This window comes from Pagrus pagrus (assembly GCF_965226575.1).
Source record: "Pagrus pagrus genome assembly, chromosome: 19".
Lineage (NCBI taxonomy): Eukaryota > Metazoa > Chordata > Actinopteri > Spariformes > Sparidae > Pagrus > Pagrus pagrus.
In genome coordinates, this window is record NC_140203.1 from 25,150,734 (window position 1) to 25,172,906 (window position 22,173).

Here is a 22,173-nt window from a genome sequence, read left to right on the forward strand (position 1 = left end):
GATTAATATTACGGTTGTATCATTATTTTCAAAAGACAAAAATATGATATGTGAACTCAACAACAAGTTCATCCTCAAAGTAGGAGGTGATTGATTCTGAGATGGGCACGTAGATTTTAAACATTAGCATCTCTGGCTGTCACCCTCTTCATGCAAATCTTGCACACAGCCTCATAATAATTTGCTGGCTCTCCCTTGTCATTCAGTGGGAACCCAAGTGCCCAAGTGCAGCAGCTGCATTTTTGGGGGGACCAACTTGCTTGGTTCGCCACATGCAAGTGGCCTACGCCACAGTGAGCATTTATACATGTGCGCTGGTGTGTCTGTGTTGCTGTCTGTGTCTGTGTATGCAGAGCAGACAGGCAGAGTGTCTGCAGGGAGGGCTGCCTCTCAATGCACACAGAGCTAGAACGACTTGATTTCAGCACTGGGCAGCTCATGGAGGGGCAGCCTGCCCTTCGGACATCCAGTCTGTCCGCTCGCTCTCGCCCAGAGACACTCCGAAAGCGAAAGCAGCTCCAGAGAAGAAGTAGCCTATAATCCAGCCCGGCTGGTCAGGAGGGACTGCAACAGCTGAAGAGGGTCATGTGTTCACTGGGGAAACCACAAGTCACAGCCCCTGGTATCAGTACCGCCGCTAAGCACTGGAGGACCGTCAGGACAGTTCTCCCTGCTGAGGAGAGGATGTCCTGTGACATGCGAGCAGAAGCGCTTCTAAACACTTCTAAGTTTTTGGTTTTGTTTGACAGGTTCTTTATTTGACAAATTACGTTATTAACATAAAGTTCTCTCATCACTTTTATAGCATCTTCAAACCAGCAGACAGTGGTGCTGCTCGACACACTCACATTGCGCAGATTTTTGTCATGATGGTAATTACAGGGACACCATTACTATTTTTAAATACCTCCAGATACCGTATTCCAGACCAACCTTACCAATACCACAATGTTTTCATTTTCCTATAACTGCTTTACATATCAATGGTGTTCTGTGGATCACATATGAAATCATTGGCATGCAGTTTTGGAGAATGCAGTCAGGCTCTTTTGGAAGTCTGCCATTTTGTGTACTCTTAAAGAGTTAAAAGACGTCTGATAAGATGTGTCAGGACTGGCAGCTCTGGCTTCAAAGAAGAGAGGGTGAAAACCATCACACATGGAGAGAAGGACCTGCCCTCTGGCATCCATTTGTCTGTCTCAGACACACACTCAGTGAGGACAGAGTGTTTCTCTCCAAGGTGAGGAAGAGTATGGTTGTAATGTGACTGAGGGCAACAGGTTACAGAGCTGAGCAGAAAGTGAGTTTGTTCCCATCTGTATACCAAGGTGTCAGCCACTGACTCAGGGTCAGCCAATAGCAGGCCTGCTTCTGACAGCACAGTTGTCCTCAGGGCAGAGAACTGTATCATGCTAGAGTGGCGGCTTGGCCAGATTGACTGCTCTTTTCGCTCACACCTGCGATGTCAGATTACCACGTTGATAAGATGCAGAGAAATGCTGTGTTGTCAGAAAATGTCTCACAACTCAGTGCAGCAGGCCCAGAGCGCAGCCCCGGGGACACCAGCAACAGACACTCACTATTTCTCTCATATTTACAAGAGAGCGCCAAGAATGTGGCATGTGTGAGGATTAGCATTCCTGTCAGTGAGATCCAATCTGCAGACATGTGAGGAGGCAAAACTGCCGTCACTCATGTTTAACAATCAAATCTCACCTGTTCTTCTCTGCAACAAACAGCCCTGTTGTGTTTGATTACAAAACTCGTCAATATTCACTTAATCTATTTCTGAGCTTCACATCCAACTAAGATAAAGTTTTAATACAGTATGTTCTAACACGCACTGTTAAAATGACATTCTAACAGGTTGACACACTGCCACAGAGAAAAATAATCAAAAAATGCTAAAATGTGACATGAAGGGGGAAAAAATGTGCTGTTTTCAAATATCAGGGCATTTGATGTTTAATGTTAACCAACTGCACCAACTGTTACTGACACAGAATGTACTGAGTACATTAAGGTTTTTAAGAGATGGTCTTTTTGAATCATCATATATACCTCAATCAATAGAAAATTACTTCAAGTAAGGTAGTATTTGTTGGGTTGTCGACTTTGATTGTGACAGAATGTGTTGGAATTGTTTGTATTGTGTCCACTCATGAATGTGTATGTGTGTATCAAAGAATTGAGATATTTTCTAAATGTAATTCTGATGAAATGTTTAATAAATACTGGACTTAATATAGGACTGAACTGGGCTAAAACCCCAAAACAGACTCCCAAGGAAGGTCAAGAATTATGTAGCTGAAAGTGGTAAACAGGCAGAAAACAGGATCAGGCAGACCAGACACACAATCTACAAATAGTACATCAATGACAAGAAGCCAACAGGTAACAGACAAGATACAGGGAGCTTCTGTATACTGCTGGACTAACAGGAGTTAATGCACAGCAGCTGTGCAGGCAGCTGACTGAATCAGATTATTAACTCATACTTTAAATGTATCGAGAGGCTGCTCTTGAACAACTGACTGGGTAACCCTGTGAGCAAATGAAACATTTAGGACTATGTTTTTGAATGAGTACATTTTGGTTAAAAAAACCCAAAAAACAGTGTAACTCTACTACATTTTGATACACTTATAATGCTAATTATTATTTTTATTTTGCATTCAGTGCACATTGCAATTCTCCTTCAAATCTTAAAGGCCAGTGGTCTGCTGGCTTGGGTCTGTTGTGGTTCTCTTTCAGCAGATAGTCTGACTCACCGGAAGCAGACTGTTGGTATAAGTCTTCCATTAGGTGCCTATTTCAGGTGCCATTCTTTGCAAGTTACACCTTGATTCCCCTGGGTATGTCTCTGTTACCTGGCGTGTGCGACACTGTTTTGTTCTATTCTCCACACGGCTTCATACCCCAATCTGTAGCGTTTCAAAACAGTTTGTGTTTATTTTATATGTTTTCCTTTATTTTTGTGCTTCTACCATGGGTGAGTAGGCTACAAAGTTAAATGGTTTTGTTTGTCTGCTTTAATATGTTTTTTAGTGTTAATATGTCTGACCTTGTTGTGCTGTTAATCCTGAGTCTGCACAGGGTGTTTTATTTTGAAAACTGACCAGATGCTTTATACCTGTGTCTGACTTCCTGTTCCATCAGCTCTGTACAGCTTGACGCGTTTGCGTTCTGCTTCCGTCAAAAACAGACTTGGCACTTTCATTTGGTCGCCTGTTGCTATAACTTCTGGGAGAGAGTCAAAGAGGGAGGAAGGAAGTCGGCAAAATAGCGGCAGAAATTAGGGCCGGATCTACTAAGATCCCAAATTGCTTGTACTAATCTGCATGGGCAATCTAGAAATTTGCTTGCGGGGTTGAACCGCGGTTTGCGGGCGATTTACTAAGAGTGATTGCGTTAATGACAACAGGTGCAAACGTGTTGGAGACACGCCTATTTAAATGAGGGTTTAGCGTGTTTCATGGTTTTCAGCATGGCGAGTTTGAGAGAGCGAAAGCGCAAAGTGAAATTGGACCCTTTGGAATTAGAAGTGTTGGTAGAGGAAGCGAATAAACATTTCAATGAGCTGCAGCAAAGGAATCTGACGGTCGCGCAAAGGAACGCCGTGTGGGAGAAAATCGGTGAAAAGTTAATGCTGTTGGAAAAAACAGGCGAACAGTGGATGAAGTGAAAAGGAGATACCAAGACATCAGAAGAAGAACAAAAGAAAAATTGGCGTATAATAATATAAATATAATAATAATAGTAAACTTGCAAGGAGTTGTTTTATTGCAGGTATTGCGTGACTCCTTCTCGTAGCTGGCTCCAAATCCACTGAGTTCCTCCAGCAGGTCCAAAATGGCAAGGCTTGATAGGCTATATGTTCTAATGATAGTCTCCTCATTCATCCCAAAAATGTCCACACAAGGGTGAAAAATGCGTTCTCGGCGTCTCCTTCCATTGTTTCGGCGTCTCCTTCTTGCAACAATAACGGCAGCCATGTGTGCGCAATTACGCATACAAACCGTTTACAGCTTTCCCACTGATATTTCTTTTGTATTACAGAGCTGCTAGGGTGGAGTTTGTTATTAGTTGTATATTTGTATTTAAACTCAATGCTGTTTGATGTTTGTGAGGCACTTTTTGAGAATTTTTTAGAAATATTTGAAATACGTGTTACTTCTTATTATTAGGCATCTGATGTAAGCTCAGTGAGGAGTGCTGCAAGCATGTTTTGTCACCTTGGCCTCTGAATCACCCAGGAAATGTTTGCCGGTAACACTGAGGCCAAACGTTGTTGGGCGGCAGGTTTCATCGTGTAGAAAGCCACTGACATCTGTCTCACTCTGTATCTTCCACCTGACTGAACTCAAACCATGAGATGTCTTTGTGTGCTGTCGTGTGCATGCATCACTTTTTTATGATCAATTGTTTGGCAAAGAGGCGGCTGTTTGTCTTTCAGCCAGCAGCTTGTCGGAGCGGAACAAAGTTATTCCACTCATGTTCACTCACAGCTCATACAAAGAGGAGGAAGGGATTTGTTGCATGGTAGGTAAATATTGTTGCCGTCTGTCAGTCATGAAACCAAGTGGAGGGATAGGTGGACTACATGTACTGTTTAGTGTCCCAGATCCAACATGTGCATCTACAAGGTATAAGCAGGCACAACAAATCACACTTAGGGGATATTGATTTAATATCTCTGGTGTGAGTGTTTGCAGAACCTAACCTAACCCTAACCCTCTGGGCTTTTTCCTGGAAAAATTAAGCTTGACATTTGGCACAAAGGAAGTACCTCTGCCATTGCCAAAATATGAAGAGGCATTGTTTTTCCCCGGTCACTATCCCCAGGTATAAGTGCAACAGCTGGAAAAACTGTGGAAACTCTACACTGTGAAAGACAAAGAACCCTGCTGATTTAGAAGGCAAAGAAGGTAAAGAGGGAAATGATAGAGACTGAGGGAAAACAGGAGTGAACAGACAGGCATTCACTCGATGGGAAGTGCTCCACTGTTCTGTCAAAGCCTGTTCCTCGGCTGATACTGTATTTGTTTCCTCTTACCACTGGGACTTTAGACAGTTCAAAATCTCCATTCTTTCTACTTGTTAGCTTTAGCAAAGTGCCATGAAACATACAATGATGCAGCTGTTGCGTTCTCTTGCTGATGACCATTTATTCATACTGCTTGTATGTTGTTAGCATGTTTGTTATTTTGAGTTTACACAGATTTTTGTTGGCATTGAAACTGGCAGCATGTGTAACATGGTCTATCATACAGTAGGTGATATGTGTAACAAAGTGACGTATTTATATGTCATTTGTTGTATTATCCATTCATCCATCATTCCATCTATCCATTATCTTCCACTTATCTGGGGTCCGGTTGCGGAGGCAGCAGGGTTAGAAGGGTATTCCAGACCTCCTTTTCCCCAGCAACGCCTTTCAGCTCTTCCTGGGAGATCCTGAGGCGTTCCCAGGCCAGATAGGATATATAGTCCCTCCAGCGAGTTCTGGGTCTGCCCCAGGGTCTCCTCCCAGTTGGTCATGCCCGGTACACCTCCCAAGGGAGGTGCCCAGGATCCTAACAAGATGTCCGAACCGCCTCAACTGGCTCCTTTCGACGCGAAGGAGCAGCGGCGAACTCCTCACCCTATCTCTAAGGCTGAGCCCTACAGAGGAAACTCATTTTGGGTGATCTCAGTCTTTCAGTCACTACACACAGCTTGTGAGGGTCGGAGCGTAGATAGACTGTCCGGAGCAGCACCCACAGTACTGCAATCCTCCTGTCCATCTTCTGCTCCATTTTCCAATCACTTGTGAACAAGACCCCGAAATTCTTGAATTCCTTTGCTTGGGGCAGGAGCTCTCCCCCCAACTGGAGGGGGCAATCCACCATTTTCTGGCAGAGAACCATGGCCTCAGACTTAAAGTGCTGACCCTCATACGAACACTTCAAACTCGGCTGCAAATTGCCTGTAGGTTTGTATTATAATTACACAAAATCTGTAAATAGTTATAACCTGACATGTTAGGCCTCCAGAGTACATATGTGAAACGTTTGAGACTCAGTTCCTGTACCCCTACGTTCATTTTTGTGGGTCCCCCTATATATTATGTTTCCTACGCTAGCCTCTCCCCTTTTTGCTATTGTGCTTGATGGGAGAGGTAAGCTGCATTATTGTCTGACATTTCCGTGTTTTAGCACTGCTATTACATGCTGTGACAAGATTGTTTCCTAGCTTAAACTTTTCGTGAATATGCTGAAACATTTCTGTATCATTTCATTTGTGTAGTGCCTGAAGTTTATGCCCTAGTTACAGTTTATTGTATGCCCTATACAATCACAGAAAACGAAGAGGGAGAAGAAAAAATAAGTAAATAAATAAAGGATAAATAAAAAAATAAAGGACGACTAGAAGACAACATCACATCAAAGGAATTAAGAACAGATGAAAAGATTATGAGCAGTAAAAGCAATAAAGGACAATAAATAGATTAAAGATAACAAATAAAAGCAGTAACGGACAGTAAGAAAAAAGTAAAAAGACATTACAAGGGAGGAATTAAAAACAGTTAAATAGAATAATCGAGATGTAGTCTGTTAAAACCAGTAAGAAACCTAGCTGCTGCATCCTGGACAAGTTGGAGTTGGGAGAAAAACTTTTTGGTTGACGCCAGACAGGAGGGAGTTGCAGTAACCCAGTCGAGAAAAGATGAGTCAGGATTTTTTCCAGGTCAGAGTGTGACAGTATTGCTTTGATTTTGGAGATGATTCTTAAATGCATAAAGCAGGCCTGGACAACTTGTAGATATGTGGTTCAAATGGAATTAATCATGATATCTAGATTTCTGGCAGTAGGCTTTATGTTCGTGGACAGGGAACAAAGGGTACTTTCTATGACACTGATGTTTTGGTGTGGGTAGTTGAAAAGTATGATTTCTGATTTGGAATTGTTCATTTGTAAAAAATGTTGTGCCATCCAATATTTGATGTCGTTGAGACAGTTAAAAACAGCAGCTAGGCTTTTTGGGTCACCATGTCTCAGTACAATGTATATTTGTGTGTCGTCTGCATAGCAATGACAATAAACATTGTGATGTTGGATCATATGGCCAAGAGGGAGCATACAAATAGAAAATACAATTGGATCTAAAACCGAACCTTGTGGTACACCACAAAATGAGTTGTAGATGATGTGTAATACCTATGGTGATCGCAATGGTTCTCTCTTAAAGGTAAGAATTAAACCAACTAAGTGCAGTGTCTTTCATTCCCAGCCAGGTTTCAAGACGGTTAATTAAAATGGCATGATCTACTGTATCAAAAGCAGCGCTTATATAATGTAAATAAATAAAACATATAAAAGAGGTCATTTGTGACCTTGAGGAGGGCAGTTTCTGTGCTCTGTAATGCTCTAAAACCTGACTGGAACTTCTCAAAGATGTTATTATGACACATAAAAGCTAAAAGCTGGGTTGAAACCAAAAGACTTTGGATAAAAATGGGAGTTTAGAAATTGGCCTAAAACTATTAAAAACAGTGGGACTAAGGTTGGGTTTCTTTAAAAGCGGTTGGACCACAGCATGTTTAAAAATAGATGGAAAATTACCATGAGCGAGTGAGCTGTTAATCAAGAAAATACTGGGCCCAACTGTGTCAAATACCTCTTTTGACCCAAATTCTTCATTGCTTCTTTCCAGATCTCATAAAAATTCATGACCGGTTTTACCGATTTTATTCCATTTTCTTCACACATATTTAAGATAGAAACTGGCATGTACATTTTAACATACAGGGTGATTCACATATTACCTCAATTAAAAGCCATGTCTCAAATAATGGCCAGCGGTGTGGTCGACACTAACAAATAAAGGTCTGCCCTAACTAAATGCAGGTTGAAAGAAACAATGTTGGGTAAACTCCCCATGCCTGTTATACAACTAAGCTAACTTGTACTGTATTCTGGTCCTATTTCAGTCACTGCGGCTGCATGCGCAGTGTTTCCACACATATTTGTGGCGGCCTGTTAGGCCAGCTGGCAAGCTAAGATTTAAGCTTGTTTTTTAATGTTGTACCTTCCTATGTTAGTTCAGTTGTGGTTCAGACAGACTCTCCTGGATGGGTCCTCACGTGGATATGTGCAGACAGGATCATGTCATCAGGTAAAGGTTTGATGTGAAATGTTAAGATTAAGTTTACTACAGTGATCTTGTTTATTGTAGGTTTACTTAAGGTCAGTATAACAATTTACAATCTGCCTTTAAGGGAGGGAAATGGAGAGCAAGACAAAGGAGAAGGGCCTTTGGTGAGTAATGGACAGCACTCCTCCTACAGCGTAGGCAGAAGATGAGACAGGGAAGAATAAGAAAAGAGCAGCCAGATCTGAGAGAAGTAGCTGCCCCTCAAGACAGATCATGGTGTGTCTTTGGGAGGAACGAGGTGCAGCACAAGTGCAGAGATTATCTGCTGTCAGGGTAATGGAGGAGCTGTCCAGGTGTTGTCTTACATCTCACAGTGTTACACACCTCAGGCACAACTCTCACCTGCCGATTCCTATGAATTTCCCCCCTCACTCTTTGCACTCTTTCCCTCTCTTCACTTTCCTTATCGTTTATCTCTGTCATTCCCCCCTACCCTTTCTTTCCCCTTTTCTGCCTGTTGTTAGATAACATCCCAGTTTGTGGGAAAAGTCCATCAATTTACACGTGAGACATCAGGATTTTTGAAATGAGGCTTGAGTACTGTTGTTGGACTGCTCCGGGCAGCAATCACAACTTGGTTGACTTAGGTTAGGGAACCATGATGACCCAGATGCTCACATCATCGATCTTTGCATTGGTACATAAAGGGCACACTTCTCCTTGCTTTGGCAATGAATACTTGCATTTGACGGAAATTAAATGTTGCAAATTTGTACAAATTTGGGGGCAGCAGTTATTGAGCTATCATGCTCTGGTGTAAAGTATTTGATGAACAACATCGCCATCTTAAAACTGATGATTACTATTAGAAAAAAAACACTACAATTAAGATTGAGGTGAACTGAGAAGTCGACACAGTGCTTTAGACTGTTGCTATATAGTATCAGTCCCAAGACTGAGTGATGAAGTACTGTTGTCTACACTGTATCCAGGTAGATTGGCAATATAGGGGCATACAAAGAGGTTAATCTTTTATTCACCTTAATTCATTGTTTCCCTGAAGCATCTGCTTTGGCTGTTCTCCATGCAATCTAATAACTGTTTTCTTAGGTTCTGTCTTGTTTGAGTTGTGCAAGGTGGTCTTTTTAAAAAAAATCCAATCTAGCAGCTTGACTGTAGGGATGGCTGTGTCGGTTGGTTTGCCAGTCAGCCAATCATTCCACAACTTTGGTCCAGATTGAAAATTCTGAGCTAAGTGGATTGGCTGATTGTGTTAGTTGTTTATCCTGACATTCATGGTTCCCAAAGGATGAATCCAACTGTCTTTGGTCATCTCACTATTTATGTAACATGAACCATGGGGTTTCTGAGTTTGAGTAAAATGTTTCAACAGCTATTTGATGACTGCCACAAAATCAAATTTAACACGGATATTTATTGTCCCTAGAGGAGAGCCTTGGTGATCCACTGACTTTTCATCTAGCAACACCATTAGGTCATGGGTTCCAGCTAGCCAGTTAAATATCTAAACATCTACTACAGTAAATGGATCTGCACAGAACTTGGTACAGACATACTGTTAATATTCCCCTCAGGATATATTGCAATAAAATTGGCGACCATCAGACTTTTTTATGAAGCACCATCATCAAATCAAAACTTCAATTATTTTAATACTTTATTAAAAAAATAATATTTCCATTAGCCTCATGACTGTGGTTAATGCTAATTAACAAATGTTAGTATGCCACACACCAAAATAAGCTTGTGACCATGGTAAAGATTATTCCTAGCATTGCCACTTTGAGCATGTTAGTATACTGACAGTGACAGTTAGCTCAAAGTACAGCCAGGGTATGTGGCTTGTCAGTTTTGATATTTTTCCCTAGTTGGCCAATGTTGCAAGATATAGTATTCTTTCTGCCAGTGTTTGCTGACTGTCTCTCATATAATTCAACAAAAAAGAAGAGCTCAAGAGGATGCAAGTTTTTTATTTGAAGTACAAACACTTTTTATAAGTTAGCAAATTCAAAATGCACTCTTGACGATCTCAATGGAAAAAATAAATAGCGAAACAATACTAATTTACACACTCATTTAAGCACAAATACTATGATAAAAAGCAGAATCAAATAATCAGTGATTAGGATGCTTCTTTTTTGTATGTTCCGATGGGATCATATTGTCATTTTAAATAGAAATTTAATATTTATTGTATACCAGCACGTTGGTTGAAATAAATAAATTGCTGTCCATCCTAACATGCAAAACTGGATGTTTCTGAGGAACAGTGATTATATAAAAAGCAATATACACATTCAGCAACAGGTACCAATCAGTTGGCTCACAGACCACCCTCTTTACAGCAGAAAAGCTTGGTAGTTGGGTAAAATTACATCACCAACACTGTATTTGCTTTATTGTCCCATTGAAAAAAACATATAACAGTATTAATGCACCTATTGAACTATATTACGTACAGAGAAACATGTAGTTTATGTTTCTGACACATTTTAATTTGGACTAAATTTTCGTCAATCAAGTTTTTCATACCACAAATAAACACTTTCATTATGATATCTGTACAAATGTTGACAGCTATCCCTTTAACAAAATGAACCCAGTTGAAAAGCAGAATGTACTGCTTCATCCCGCCATGCAGACAGCAGGGGAATGTGGAGGCATTTGAAGTTTCCATTTCAAGTTTTCCCTTTCCTTTGGCTGGTGGAGGTCAGTCAGGTATATTTGATGGCTTTTATCCTGCAGTCACATTTTCCTCCTCACTGATTCATGTCTTGCAGGAAAATCCTGTGGCCTGTGTGTCTTGTTTCTGCACTGCTGTGTGCTCATTGTTCATGGCCTGGGAGGTGGTGTGGTGGGTGGGATTGTGGTGACAGGGTCTCAGGAGGCAAAGTAGGAGCTCTGCATGGAGTACAGGTGGTCGATGGGGTTTCCTGCCCGCGCCTGCAAGGACCCTACATCTGGAGTGGCCATGAAGCAGTCACTTAGGCTTGTCAGAGAGGTGTCACTGTCAATATCGTGGAAGATGGAGTCTGTACCTGGGAAGAGCAGAGAAAACATGGGGAAGTCAAACACTATGGTGTTTCAATAGCTTCACTGCTGAGATCTGGGAAGCTATGCCCAGAAGCGTTTTCTGAAGAGGTCCACTTCAACCCAAATGACTTAAAACTTTGTTCATTAAAGGGAGCTGCACTACAAGCTGACACACAGCTCTGACATACTGTATTAGTGGCCATGGAGTTGATGCCAGTGAGACTGAACCACAGAATAAATGTCATAAAACCTAAACAGAAAACTCCATAGGACTTGGAAGCTGCAGATTTGGTGTCAATTCTCTGAGGTTTACTATCCATTTTCTAAAACAGTTGGCAACAAATTTAATACACTACTAATCGATTAATCAGTTGATCATTGCAGCTCCAGTTGGTATTTGACGAGTTCAGAATTAACAATCTTACAAATTGGAATTTTAACTGAAATCATGGCTATCTTCTTATTTCCAGAAAACTGTTAAGTGGATTAAACTTAAACAAATGTTCTACCATAGGTGTTGTTAAGCCATGTTAATAAAATCAAAACCCATCAAAACTTTTGGCCAACTTGCTATGCGATCAAACTGAGCCAACGCTGATGCAGCTGGTGATAATAATACAATAATTCAGATGTAAAAAAAACTAAATTGTTGATAGCAATCAGAACTGCATTCCTGCAAATTAAATATCGAATACTGTGGTTGTGTGTGTGTGTGTGTGTGTGTGTGTGTGTGTGTGTGTGTGTGTGTGTGTGTCTGTGTGTGTCTGTGGTTGTACAGGAACAGAGTTTTCCAAACATTTAATTGTAGGGGTGATTGATGATAACGTCTTGATCTGTTATCCATTTTTAATCAGCCACCATTCTTTATTGGTTCATTCCCACCACTGCCAATGAAATGAGAGTGAGGATTACATTGATAGGTGCCAACATGGTGAGAGTAGGACAGTGTCATAATAACAGAGAGCACCACAAGACTGAACTGGTTACATTTTCTAACATGTGCTGGTTTGTTTGTCTCTATGTTATCTCTGTCTGGTACTATTGTAAAGTTATACTTGTTAAATTAATTATAGCAAATAATGTTAATGCATCTTCAATTTTGTCTCAACCCATTGTTGATATTCTGGAGCCCATATGTGAAGTATATTGAGATTTAACACAATGAAGAGGTACTTCAGTGGTCTAGTATTGCACTTCTACATAGTTTAGGATAGAATCAAGCAACAGAAGCTGATATCCTGACACTACACTATATCCTATATTCCCCATAATTCAACTTGATAGTATCTTTAAACAACAGGGTTCACATCCTGAAACAGGCCATTCCATACTATAGTAAGATTAATGGAACTAGTAGCTGCCTGAAATGAAAATAGGAAAACATATAAAACCACTGCAATAGTCCACTGTGATGGAGGGCTGCATCCTATCCCAGCATGCACTGGGTGAAACTTAAAGGTGCTCTTTGTAAGAAAAGTAGATTTTTTGAGTCTCATTCCTAACTCGTCTCCAGCTGGAGATCACTATGGACAAGACTCAGCAGTCCTCATTAATATGAGAGGAAACAAGGAGAATATAGAGAATTCATAAAGGAAATAGCATAGGGTAAACCTTCATTCACAGGTATAGTCATTAAAGAGTGTGATGCTCACCGTAGGGATTCATGTGGTCACCAGGCATCTGTGGAGGGGTTAGGCCCTGCTGGAAGGGGTCAGTGCTGTATCTGTTGTGCTCCATGGTTACCAGCTGCGCCTGCTGGTTTGGAGGTAGAGGCCCCGGGTAGGAGCTGAGCAGGCCCTCCATACAACCTGATATCACCTCTGGAAGAGTCAGTGGCAACAAGTGAGGACAGGGTAACAACTCCCGACTGAGGTAGTGATTGCCTTATATTCACTAATCATCACAGACTCTGTGTAAACCGTATTCATTCTAACATTGTATCCAACAGTGTTGGTCAGTTTCTCAGTAATGCTTTATATAGTCATGCATTACTTGGTAATGTGTTACAGTAATGTGCTACCTTTCATTGGGTATTGGTGTAAAGAGTAAGTACTGTATTACAGTTGGTAAGTGTCATGAATCAGGATTTTCTGGTTGTGTGTGTGTTTACTGCTTTAACATTTTTGTATTTATTTTGTGTATTTAGTATCTGTTAATTTTTACATGGATATACATTTGCCCCTCTTGCCTGTATGGTTGTATGAATATATAGCAAGGAAAAATAGGATTCTCTAGCTCTGGAGCACTGAGCACCAAACATCCATGTAGATGTGAACACACACACTGCGTCCATGTTTTACAACAAACGACTTCTCAAACTCATACACTGTAAATGCATCGTTTGATGTTGTGGATATCTCACCCATCATCCAGGAGACTTCATCTCATCCTAACATCAACTTCAAACAACCCCCATTTGCTGGTTTGCTTTGCTCATTTGGTTAACAGCAGCAGCTTCCACTATAATAAACCCTGCTGCTATGCCAATATTGACATGCTGGAAGTCCCTGAACAGATAGAGGCAGTGCTTGCCAAAGCACTGAGACACTTATCTAAACTGCGGGCTCATATCCGCTGTGAGACCACAGTGGCAATAAGCCTGCGAGCTATGAGGAGCTGTGCTGCAGCAAGACTCAACGCTGTGGCCCACACTTTATAGCCTTGCTGTCGGAAAATTCATTTTTACCAGCAGAGATGACACACCGGCTTCAGAGACCGGGACTCATTCTAAAGCCTACAAAACAGGGAATGTTTGCTGAGTGACTCTACTCTGTTTATTGTTCTCATAAAAAAATTTAATATTTCAAGCTGTTTCTCCAAATAATTCATAAATTACGTAGCTCTCAGTAATCACTGTCATTACAGTTATAATGGACAGATTACATCTTGCAGATGGACGTCAACTGTGCTTTTCTTTGTGTAACATCAGAGAAAGAAGCTAATAAGCATAGTGTATATACACACACACACATACACACACACACACACACACACACACACACAGATGATAAATCCTCACCTTGGCCTAGCCTTTGGCTGTTGTGTTGCTCCTGCTGTTGCTGCTGTCTGCGGGCTAACTTTTTCATCTGCAAATACACAAACACAGTAAAATCTTAGTATGTGGCTCACAGGCATTTATTGAAGAGTCATTGACAGACTGATGGCATTTTTCCATTGTATCTGCCGGCCTGGCTCAACCCGTTTTGACGCGGCGCATCAGCTCAGTGCGGCACGGATTTGCATTTCCATTACAACTGGGCTACCTGCTTGAAGGTGTGGTTTAACTGATGATGCGCTTGGCTTGTGTAATGGTCAGAGGAGTGGCTGTACCTATTAATATTTATATACTATTAAAAAAAAATTTATTCGGTGGAAAACAAGTTTAATTTTCCATGAATTCTTCACAATAAAACTCCCCCGTTATTTCGTTTTCTAAAAGCTTTACTTCAGCACAATCAGGAAAAGATGTTTTTTTTCCAGCAGGAACTCAACATGATTCCTGAAACAGCTGAAAGCAAACAGATGAAACAGCAAAATACAGGAGATCTCTGAAAGTATGAACAGGGACAATGGAGAGAAACTAAACTAAAAACTCATTTCTCTTAGGTGTCCAGCACAGACATGAGTTTTGCAAAACAGGCTCATTTGAGGGAGAGACGGGTCAACACGGGTTGTGGTTCTCTCTTGGAGGCGGGGCAGGTGCATTTTGGACCTTCTCCATTCCGGGCATGGCTCAGTGTGGCTCAACTCGGCACTGTAAAACTAGCAAGAGAAATGCAAACTGGCACAGCTCGCCAAATGTGCCAGTGGAAAAGCTCCATGAGAGCTCACTTGCCAGCGTTCTCTAAGTTATATATTCAAAATATCAAATCTAACACAAGTGTGTTATGTCTTTATATACTGTATGACAACGATATAATATCAATATAATGCCCAGCTCTAGATCACACCAGCTGAGAATGCCTGTCAACATGTTGATGTTCTGACCCATGAGTACTCAGTAGTGATTACTACACTATTACATCAGTACTCACACACTCATAATGTGGAAAACAATACTTTGGCTTGTAAAAATAATCACAGACTTATCCTTTAAAAACCGTCAACACCTTCAACATCTCTGCAACAAAGAATCAGTGTGTATAGTGTAATGGGTCATGACACAAGAGAGGTCAGATTTGTGAAACAGGTGAACCTCTCCAGATTGTGTCTAACATGCCTATCCACAGGTCAGCCTGTCTCCGTATTGATCAAAGGAATGTACATGAACATGGTACAGTTCATCTGTTTCAGCAAAATCACACAACCACCTCATTCAGATCACACCCATCTTCAAACTCTGCCTTAATATTGATCGAAACTACACACCTGTAAAATCTCCACAGACAGACAGACACCTGCCAAATTACTCAAAACAACGTCAGTGTTAGTTCCCTCTAAAACAGGTGTCCCCAGTACCACATTCTGCCATGATGACACATTTTCAGCAGAGATAAGATGGGGAAAGACTATAAAATGGAACAGAACTGAGCATTTCTGGGCTGTACCAAAAAGAAATTCCACTGACTTTGATTGACTTTTAAAAAAAAAAGAATAAATGGTAAAACATTGACCAGTACAACATCAACATTTCAACAATGAGTTACAATGCAATGTTATACTACTATATTCTCTCAAGTGACACCGAACAGTAGATTATAAATGATTGATCCATTGAGGCTTAACTGATGAAGAACTGGTTTAGACAATTAAGCACTTTGGCAACAGTAAGACCCAATTTTTCAGATGTGATCTGGATCTGGATCGTGATACCAATTCTGCATGCATCGTTATAACATCTTACACATTATGAAGATCAAGATTTTGGATTTGACAAAACAAAGTCTTAACCACTACAATGTGTGAGGGTAGGGTCACAGACAGACAGCTGAAGGCATCCATTGGCTAATTTTCGTTTCGTGGGTGGGCTCATCTGTTACTCTCGATGGACAGCTTTAGGTTGCAGGAAGAGGCAGAGTTGACTTTCAGATGTTTTAAAGAATGTGGCTGAAATGTACAGTTTACATTACATGTGGCTAAGAACACTTGCACTACACCAGAGCTGAAACTTGACAGTCACCTGTCTCATCCTTGAGTCTGTAAGCCAGTCTTTATTGATGCCAATATGGATTTGTTTTTGGATCAAAACAACAGAACAGCTGAAATTGTGGCAGTAAGACTGTAAGACTGCCGTAATCTTCACTCATGAGTGAAGAGCAGAGGCACAGTAAGACTGGCAGCCACCAAGGGTGTCATTTCACTGGGGATGGGGTGGGGCCACTCCCCACTCCTCTGATACACATGAACGTGCATTTATTATTCGTATACATCTTGTTTTTACTTTTTACCTGAGGTACTTCTGCTTTCCTGCTATAGTAAAATAAAAGTAGCCGGCCATGACCTGCATGGGTAAAAAGTACCCATGAATTATCTTTGGCAATGAATGATTGGACTTTGTACAATAGCAAAACAATACAACAGCCAGTAGCAATCCCTCCCTCCCTCTGGTCGTACAGTAGGACAACCAGGGCTTCCCAACCCAGGGGGGTGTGACAAAGGAGGACAACCTAGAAAAGGCACTCAGCCGCGGGTCCCACAGTTCTTCCACCCTCTTGTTGTCCAGAAGACAACCAGAGTCATGCAGATCTCTGTTAGACTGACCTCCAATGCTATATTTCCTAACTGTGTGTTCAGTAGTTGTCTGGTGTTAATGGGTTGACATTGTGTTTTTCTCACAGTTGGTTCGTAAAAAAATAAAAAAACAGCCAGTGACGCAATTAATAAAACAGGCTCGGAGCCATAGTTTCCCCACCGGTAAGACAACAACACTTTGGCTGTCGCAGCTGCAGTGTCTCTGGGCTGGTTAGGTGAAGCAGACAAGCTGGGGGGCGCAGCAGTGGCAGGGCAGCCCAGCGGGCATGTCCACTTCTCCTTATTAGCACAGAGACATACCAGAGCGACTGTATCAGCTAACAGTTCGATTGAAGCATAGAGAATGCAACCAACAACCGCCAACCAATCAGAGGTAGGGCAGGTCTTATGAGAACTCAAGTTGGACCCATAATTATGGGAGGTGTCTTCTTGAGCAGTATGAATGCCCACTCTGCTGTTCAAACATAGCAATACTATGACAAGGAGAGATGGCAGAATGCATTTATACTGTTTTGCCTCGTTAGATCCGTGAGCTGTAGAAGCAGAATAACCACCTGATATGTTGGTAGACATCATCACAGTCCCACGACAGTGTAACAACTTTTTAACTGCGATATTGCGAAATTCGGTATATGGTTACATCCTTAGTATGGTTAGTATTTCACTCACATGTAAGAAAACACCTGACATTATCATTATGAATGTAAACAACAAACGTGGCTATTGTTTGTACACATCTGCTGAACCCTGTAGAAGATTTCAGGCATTTGCAATGAGTGCAAAGGGCAGGGTGCAGGCAGGCCTAGGTTGACAGACAAATAGTCATCTAATCTATTCATAATGGCCAAATGAGTCAATTGGATGGTCTTAGTAGAGGCCTGTGATAGCCACAGTCACAGGATTTTTTCATTTTATTTGCAGGAGCATTTGAATTATCGATTGCTGTCAGGATGTTAAGAGATTTTCTAAAAATGTATCTAAAATTCTAGAATAACTTACCAACCCTAGCTTTAACTTTTAAAACTTTGGGTTGGTTTTCCATTCAAAATCTCTAAACAGTATCCTCTGCCTGTCCAGACACCATAGTCGAGTTGAGTTGATATTTCAGGCTACTGTGTACTGCTTTACTGACCTTTGCTCTCTGGTTCTGGAACCAGACCTGGACCACACGTACACTGAGTCCTGTCTCTGCAGCCAGGGTCTCTCTCACCTGCAAGTCACAGCACAGTCACACTCATCAGCCATCATGTGTGTGTCAGTATTGAGCATGCATATGTCGATGATGATGATCAGTGAGTCCATCTCAGCACAGCCAGATATTTATAGAGCTTTCATAGATGTACAGAATGTGTCACTGATAAACAGAAGAAACAGTAAACGATGCATAATTGGCTTGGGAAGAGTTTATGGCATTAATCCCTTGTTTCAATAAGCTGCAATATCCTCTCCGAGATGACACCATTACCTCTCTGGAAACACCTCCCACCTTACAGGAACACTGAACTCATTTATTTTAATTGCACTGAAATCATTTTCCGCCCGCAAAGGGACAATAAGCTAACAAAACCCTCCAGGTGTAATTTAAAGATTGATATCTAGACAACTGTTAAATGTTATTTGTCACAAAATTCAGTTTACCTGCAATATGCAGAGCTCTAAGCTATCCCCTGTTTACTTATTTTGTGCTGGAACTAGGGATGGTAATGATTAATGATTAATCAGTTCATCCTTATTAAGAATTTAACCCATTAAGAATGTATTAACAGACAACCAGAGATGGGCACAAATACATCACAGGTTCTTGTTACAAATTACAAATACTCGCTTATCAAACATATATAAATAAAATACAAAATTAAAATGTGTTTACAGGTGTCGGGGAGTAGTACAGCTTGGCACAGTCCAATCAAAACCATGTATCTCCAAATCTGATGTTTTTGAAGTTTTTATACCAGTTACAACGTCATTGAATCATCTGAAAGAGGCATCTTTCTAATCTTGTAATACTTTGACTGAGCAGTATTGATCTCAGTCTGATTTCCTGATTTAACAGAAGAGAGTAGAAAAAAGTGTTATAGTTGCACTTTGGCCACCAAAGAAAGCTTTAGAATGCCATTCTACAGTTTGACAAGTGTTTAATGTCAGACAGATATCTCACTGTACTCAGTCCAGTCGGCTCACCTTTCTGCAGGGTTTTGAGGAGACCTCGAATGAGGCCTTGAAGGCTCTCCTCTGCTGGGTGGTGAGGATTGTGCGGGGCCGTTTGGGCCGCCGAGGGTCTTTGCTGTCATCGCTGCCTTTCACTGCTGCAGGGCCCTTCGCTGACTTCACATCCAGATCCTCATCCTCACTCTTATCTGTCACCACATTATTATTTTGTCACAGACTTGTCTGCAGTTTTGTGTTTAACTGCATGTAAATTCTCCTTTTCTGCATAACATGAAAAGTAAAATTGAACTGGACCAATGCTTAGGAGAACCAACATTTTGCCTAAAGTTTAGTACATTATGTACTTGTGTACATTATGGGTTTATAACAGCATGCTATATAAAGCCCCAGTGTTACCTGAGTCCGAGTTGTCGAGACTGACGGTGCTGAGCAGGTCGTTCTCCCGCTCATAGTCGCTCTTACACAGCAGCTGACCTTCTTTCAGAACAAACTCGTCTCCCTTGCACAGCTGGCGCTCACAGATGCAGCAGCAGAAGCAGCTGAGGTGGTAAACACTCTCCAGAGCTCGCATTACAAACTCTGTGGGTGCTATCGTCTCCAGACAGCCGCTGCACTTGGTGGCAAACAACCTGAAGACACACAAGAGAGAGGGGAATGTTAACAATTAGAATGTTGGGGGAAAGTCGATAACCACAGAGGGGACTTCATTGAAAAAGGCTCAGAGTAATTAATTTATTTGACACAGTGCACAAAAAGAAAGTTGAAGAAACGGAGTCTTTTGCAGTATTGCCATGAACTGGTGGTGAAGACCTGTGGTTAAACATATGGGGCGGGACCTCTGGTGAGCTCAGTGGTCTCATAGATTCTGGATGTGATGGAAAACGAGGAGGACTGCGTCGATCTGACAGTGAAATGACAGCTGACAGCAGTAGAGAAAGGAATGGTTTACATTTGACTGAAACGATATGATTGGCTCACAGAGGACGTGATCTGATTGGTTTAAGTGAATGAGTGAATGCCCTCAGCTGATTAAGCTCAAAAAGAAAAGGAAGAGAGAAAAAGAGAAGTGCCCTCTCTCAGACAGTCTCTGAGCAGTCTCACAACAGCACTGCTTTCTAACCACCAATCAGAGTAAACCATATTACTGGGCAATCTGAAACACCTACTGTATGTTGAACATTGGACAGAAATAACTAAAAGTAGAGTAGAATGTTATCTAGTCATAAAACAAGATTATAAATTGGCAGAATATCTCTCCACTGTCAGAGACAGATCCAACAGATCCAATCCTGCTATCAACAAGCATTGTTAGTGATTGGACAGACGCCATGTCCATATTTTGAACTGGAAGTTGAAATGCCACTTTTGCACATTATTATCATGGATCCCACTGCTTTTCTAGCAAGACTTAAGCTGACTTCGATATTGTATCTGTATAAACGCTTCTTGCTCTATCTGTCATTGGTGGACTGTTATAACTGTTGTTATTACACCTTTTTTATTTTTACACTCTCATCAGAAAAGACAAAGAAAAGAGCTGATGACAGCACAACAAGTTGGGAGAATGAATGGGCGGGAACCCATACGTCGTCTGAGTGGTTGAGGAATAAAGAAAAAGCAAGCAGAGCATTCTGTACACACTGTACATGGTGTCATTACCGTACTTGTATGTTTATGCTGTAACTTCATCTGCGGTGGCCCTGAAGTGGAAAACACAAATGGCCAATGCCATTAGGTTAGACTCAATGAACTGTAACAGTGTACACCTTTGGACAGTCTCCTCTCAAAGATATTCTGGGTGTTGCATTGAGATGTACCCCCAGAAGGTGACCAGCGCTGTAGTGCAATTCTGTTAGCTCTCTCAGAAAAAGTGAGCACCTATAGGCCTCCATTTTATCATCTGCACTCAGAGTGATGTTCTGTGGTCTGGACTCACAGCAGGTGCTGAGTGTGGATTAGGTTTATAGTTTAAGTACGATGACCTGAGGCCGATGGACAACGAGGCAGAAGTTCGGAGCCAAGACTGGGCCTCAAGACGAAGCCACAGCCACAGCCAGCACAGATCTCTATAGACACATTCTTCCTCCTGACAATATAGAGGGAAGAGAGAACGCTTCCCAGAGAAAGAGCGGCAAGAGAGAGACAGACAAGCCAAAAAGAGAGAAAAGATAGACAGGAGACAAAAGGCGAAAGAGAGTGAGTTGTGTGGAGGGTCTGCTTAGAAATGTTGAAATGGTGTGTTTGTGTTTGTGTGTGTTTGTGTTTGTGTGTGTGTGTGTGTGTGTGTGTGTGTGTGAGGGGGGACAGATCCTGAAGAGAACAGATCCTTTCTTTTCCGTACCTCCTTTCTGGATTGGACGTTGGTGAATTTATATGACTTGATAGGATCTGAACGATTTTGGAAAAAGCCAGGAAAATAACCTGTTATTAAATATGTGTGTATGTATATGTATGTAATTGACTAAAGGTTTTGTCACTTGTAAACAATTATGCAGTCAGCAGCCGACTGTCTGACACATTCTGTACAGTATGTGTAGATGACAATATGGCCTTTATAGACAAAGCACTGTCACATGATCTTTAGGATTCATCCTCTGGGGACCTGGGGACTCCTTTCATGTTTCAAGGCTATATTTTCTCTTGACTGAGCCAACAGACCAACCAACTGACTGACATCACCAACTCTTCACAACAAACATCAGTTAATACTTATATGGGAAATGTAATAGAGCCCGGAGAGCATTTCATGTTTCATCAGCATACAAGTCAGTGTTTACACTGAATATAATGGTCATAATGGTTAAATGTCCTGCGCAGAATATATCTACTGAATGAATGTTATGCAAAATATTCACTTTTAAAATGCATTTCTTTTCTTTTGCTACAATATCAACCTAAAACAGTTAAGATTTTTATGGTAATAACTAAAACATTTAGGGTGAGCTTTTCATGCACTGCCATCAGATCTCTTCGGTACTGATTCAACATTGGACATGTCCCTACCAATATTTGTTGGAGTGAAGTCACATTAGACAGTTCAGATGTGTCCTCCCAGAGGTTACATCTCTAAGACTCGATATGAGCCTTCAAGGGGCTTGAAGGCTCATATCGACGGCAAATTT

General features: G+C 41.3%; 1 protein-coding gene across 1 annotated transcript in view; it reads right to left on the reverse strand.

Annotated features, from left to right (window-relative positions):
* Positions 1–10,112: 10,112 nt before the first annotated feature.
* The window catches only part of LOC311274895 (LIM/homeobox protein LMX-1.2-like), a 54,905-nt gene continuing 42,844 nt past the window's right edge, over positions 10,113–22,173 (reverse strand). The window contains exons 3-8 of the mRNA XM_084382892.1: positions 19,448–19,680; positions 19,064–19,239; positions 18,015–18,092; positions 14,211–14,277; positions 12,844–13,011; positions 10,113–11,196 (exon numbers count right to left, since the gene is read on the reverse strand). Of these exons, the coding sequence (XP_084239018.1) occupies positions 11,039–11,196; positions 12,844–13,011; positions 14,211–14,277; positions 18,015–18,092; positions 19,064–19,239; positions 19,448–19,680 (880 nt within the window). The 3' untranslated portion in view covers positions 10,113–11,038. The remainder of the gene's footprint in view (positions 11,197–12,843; positions 13,012–14,210; positions 14,278–18,014; positions 18,093–19,063; positions 19,240–19,447; positions 19,681–22,173) is intronic.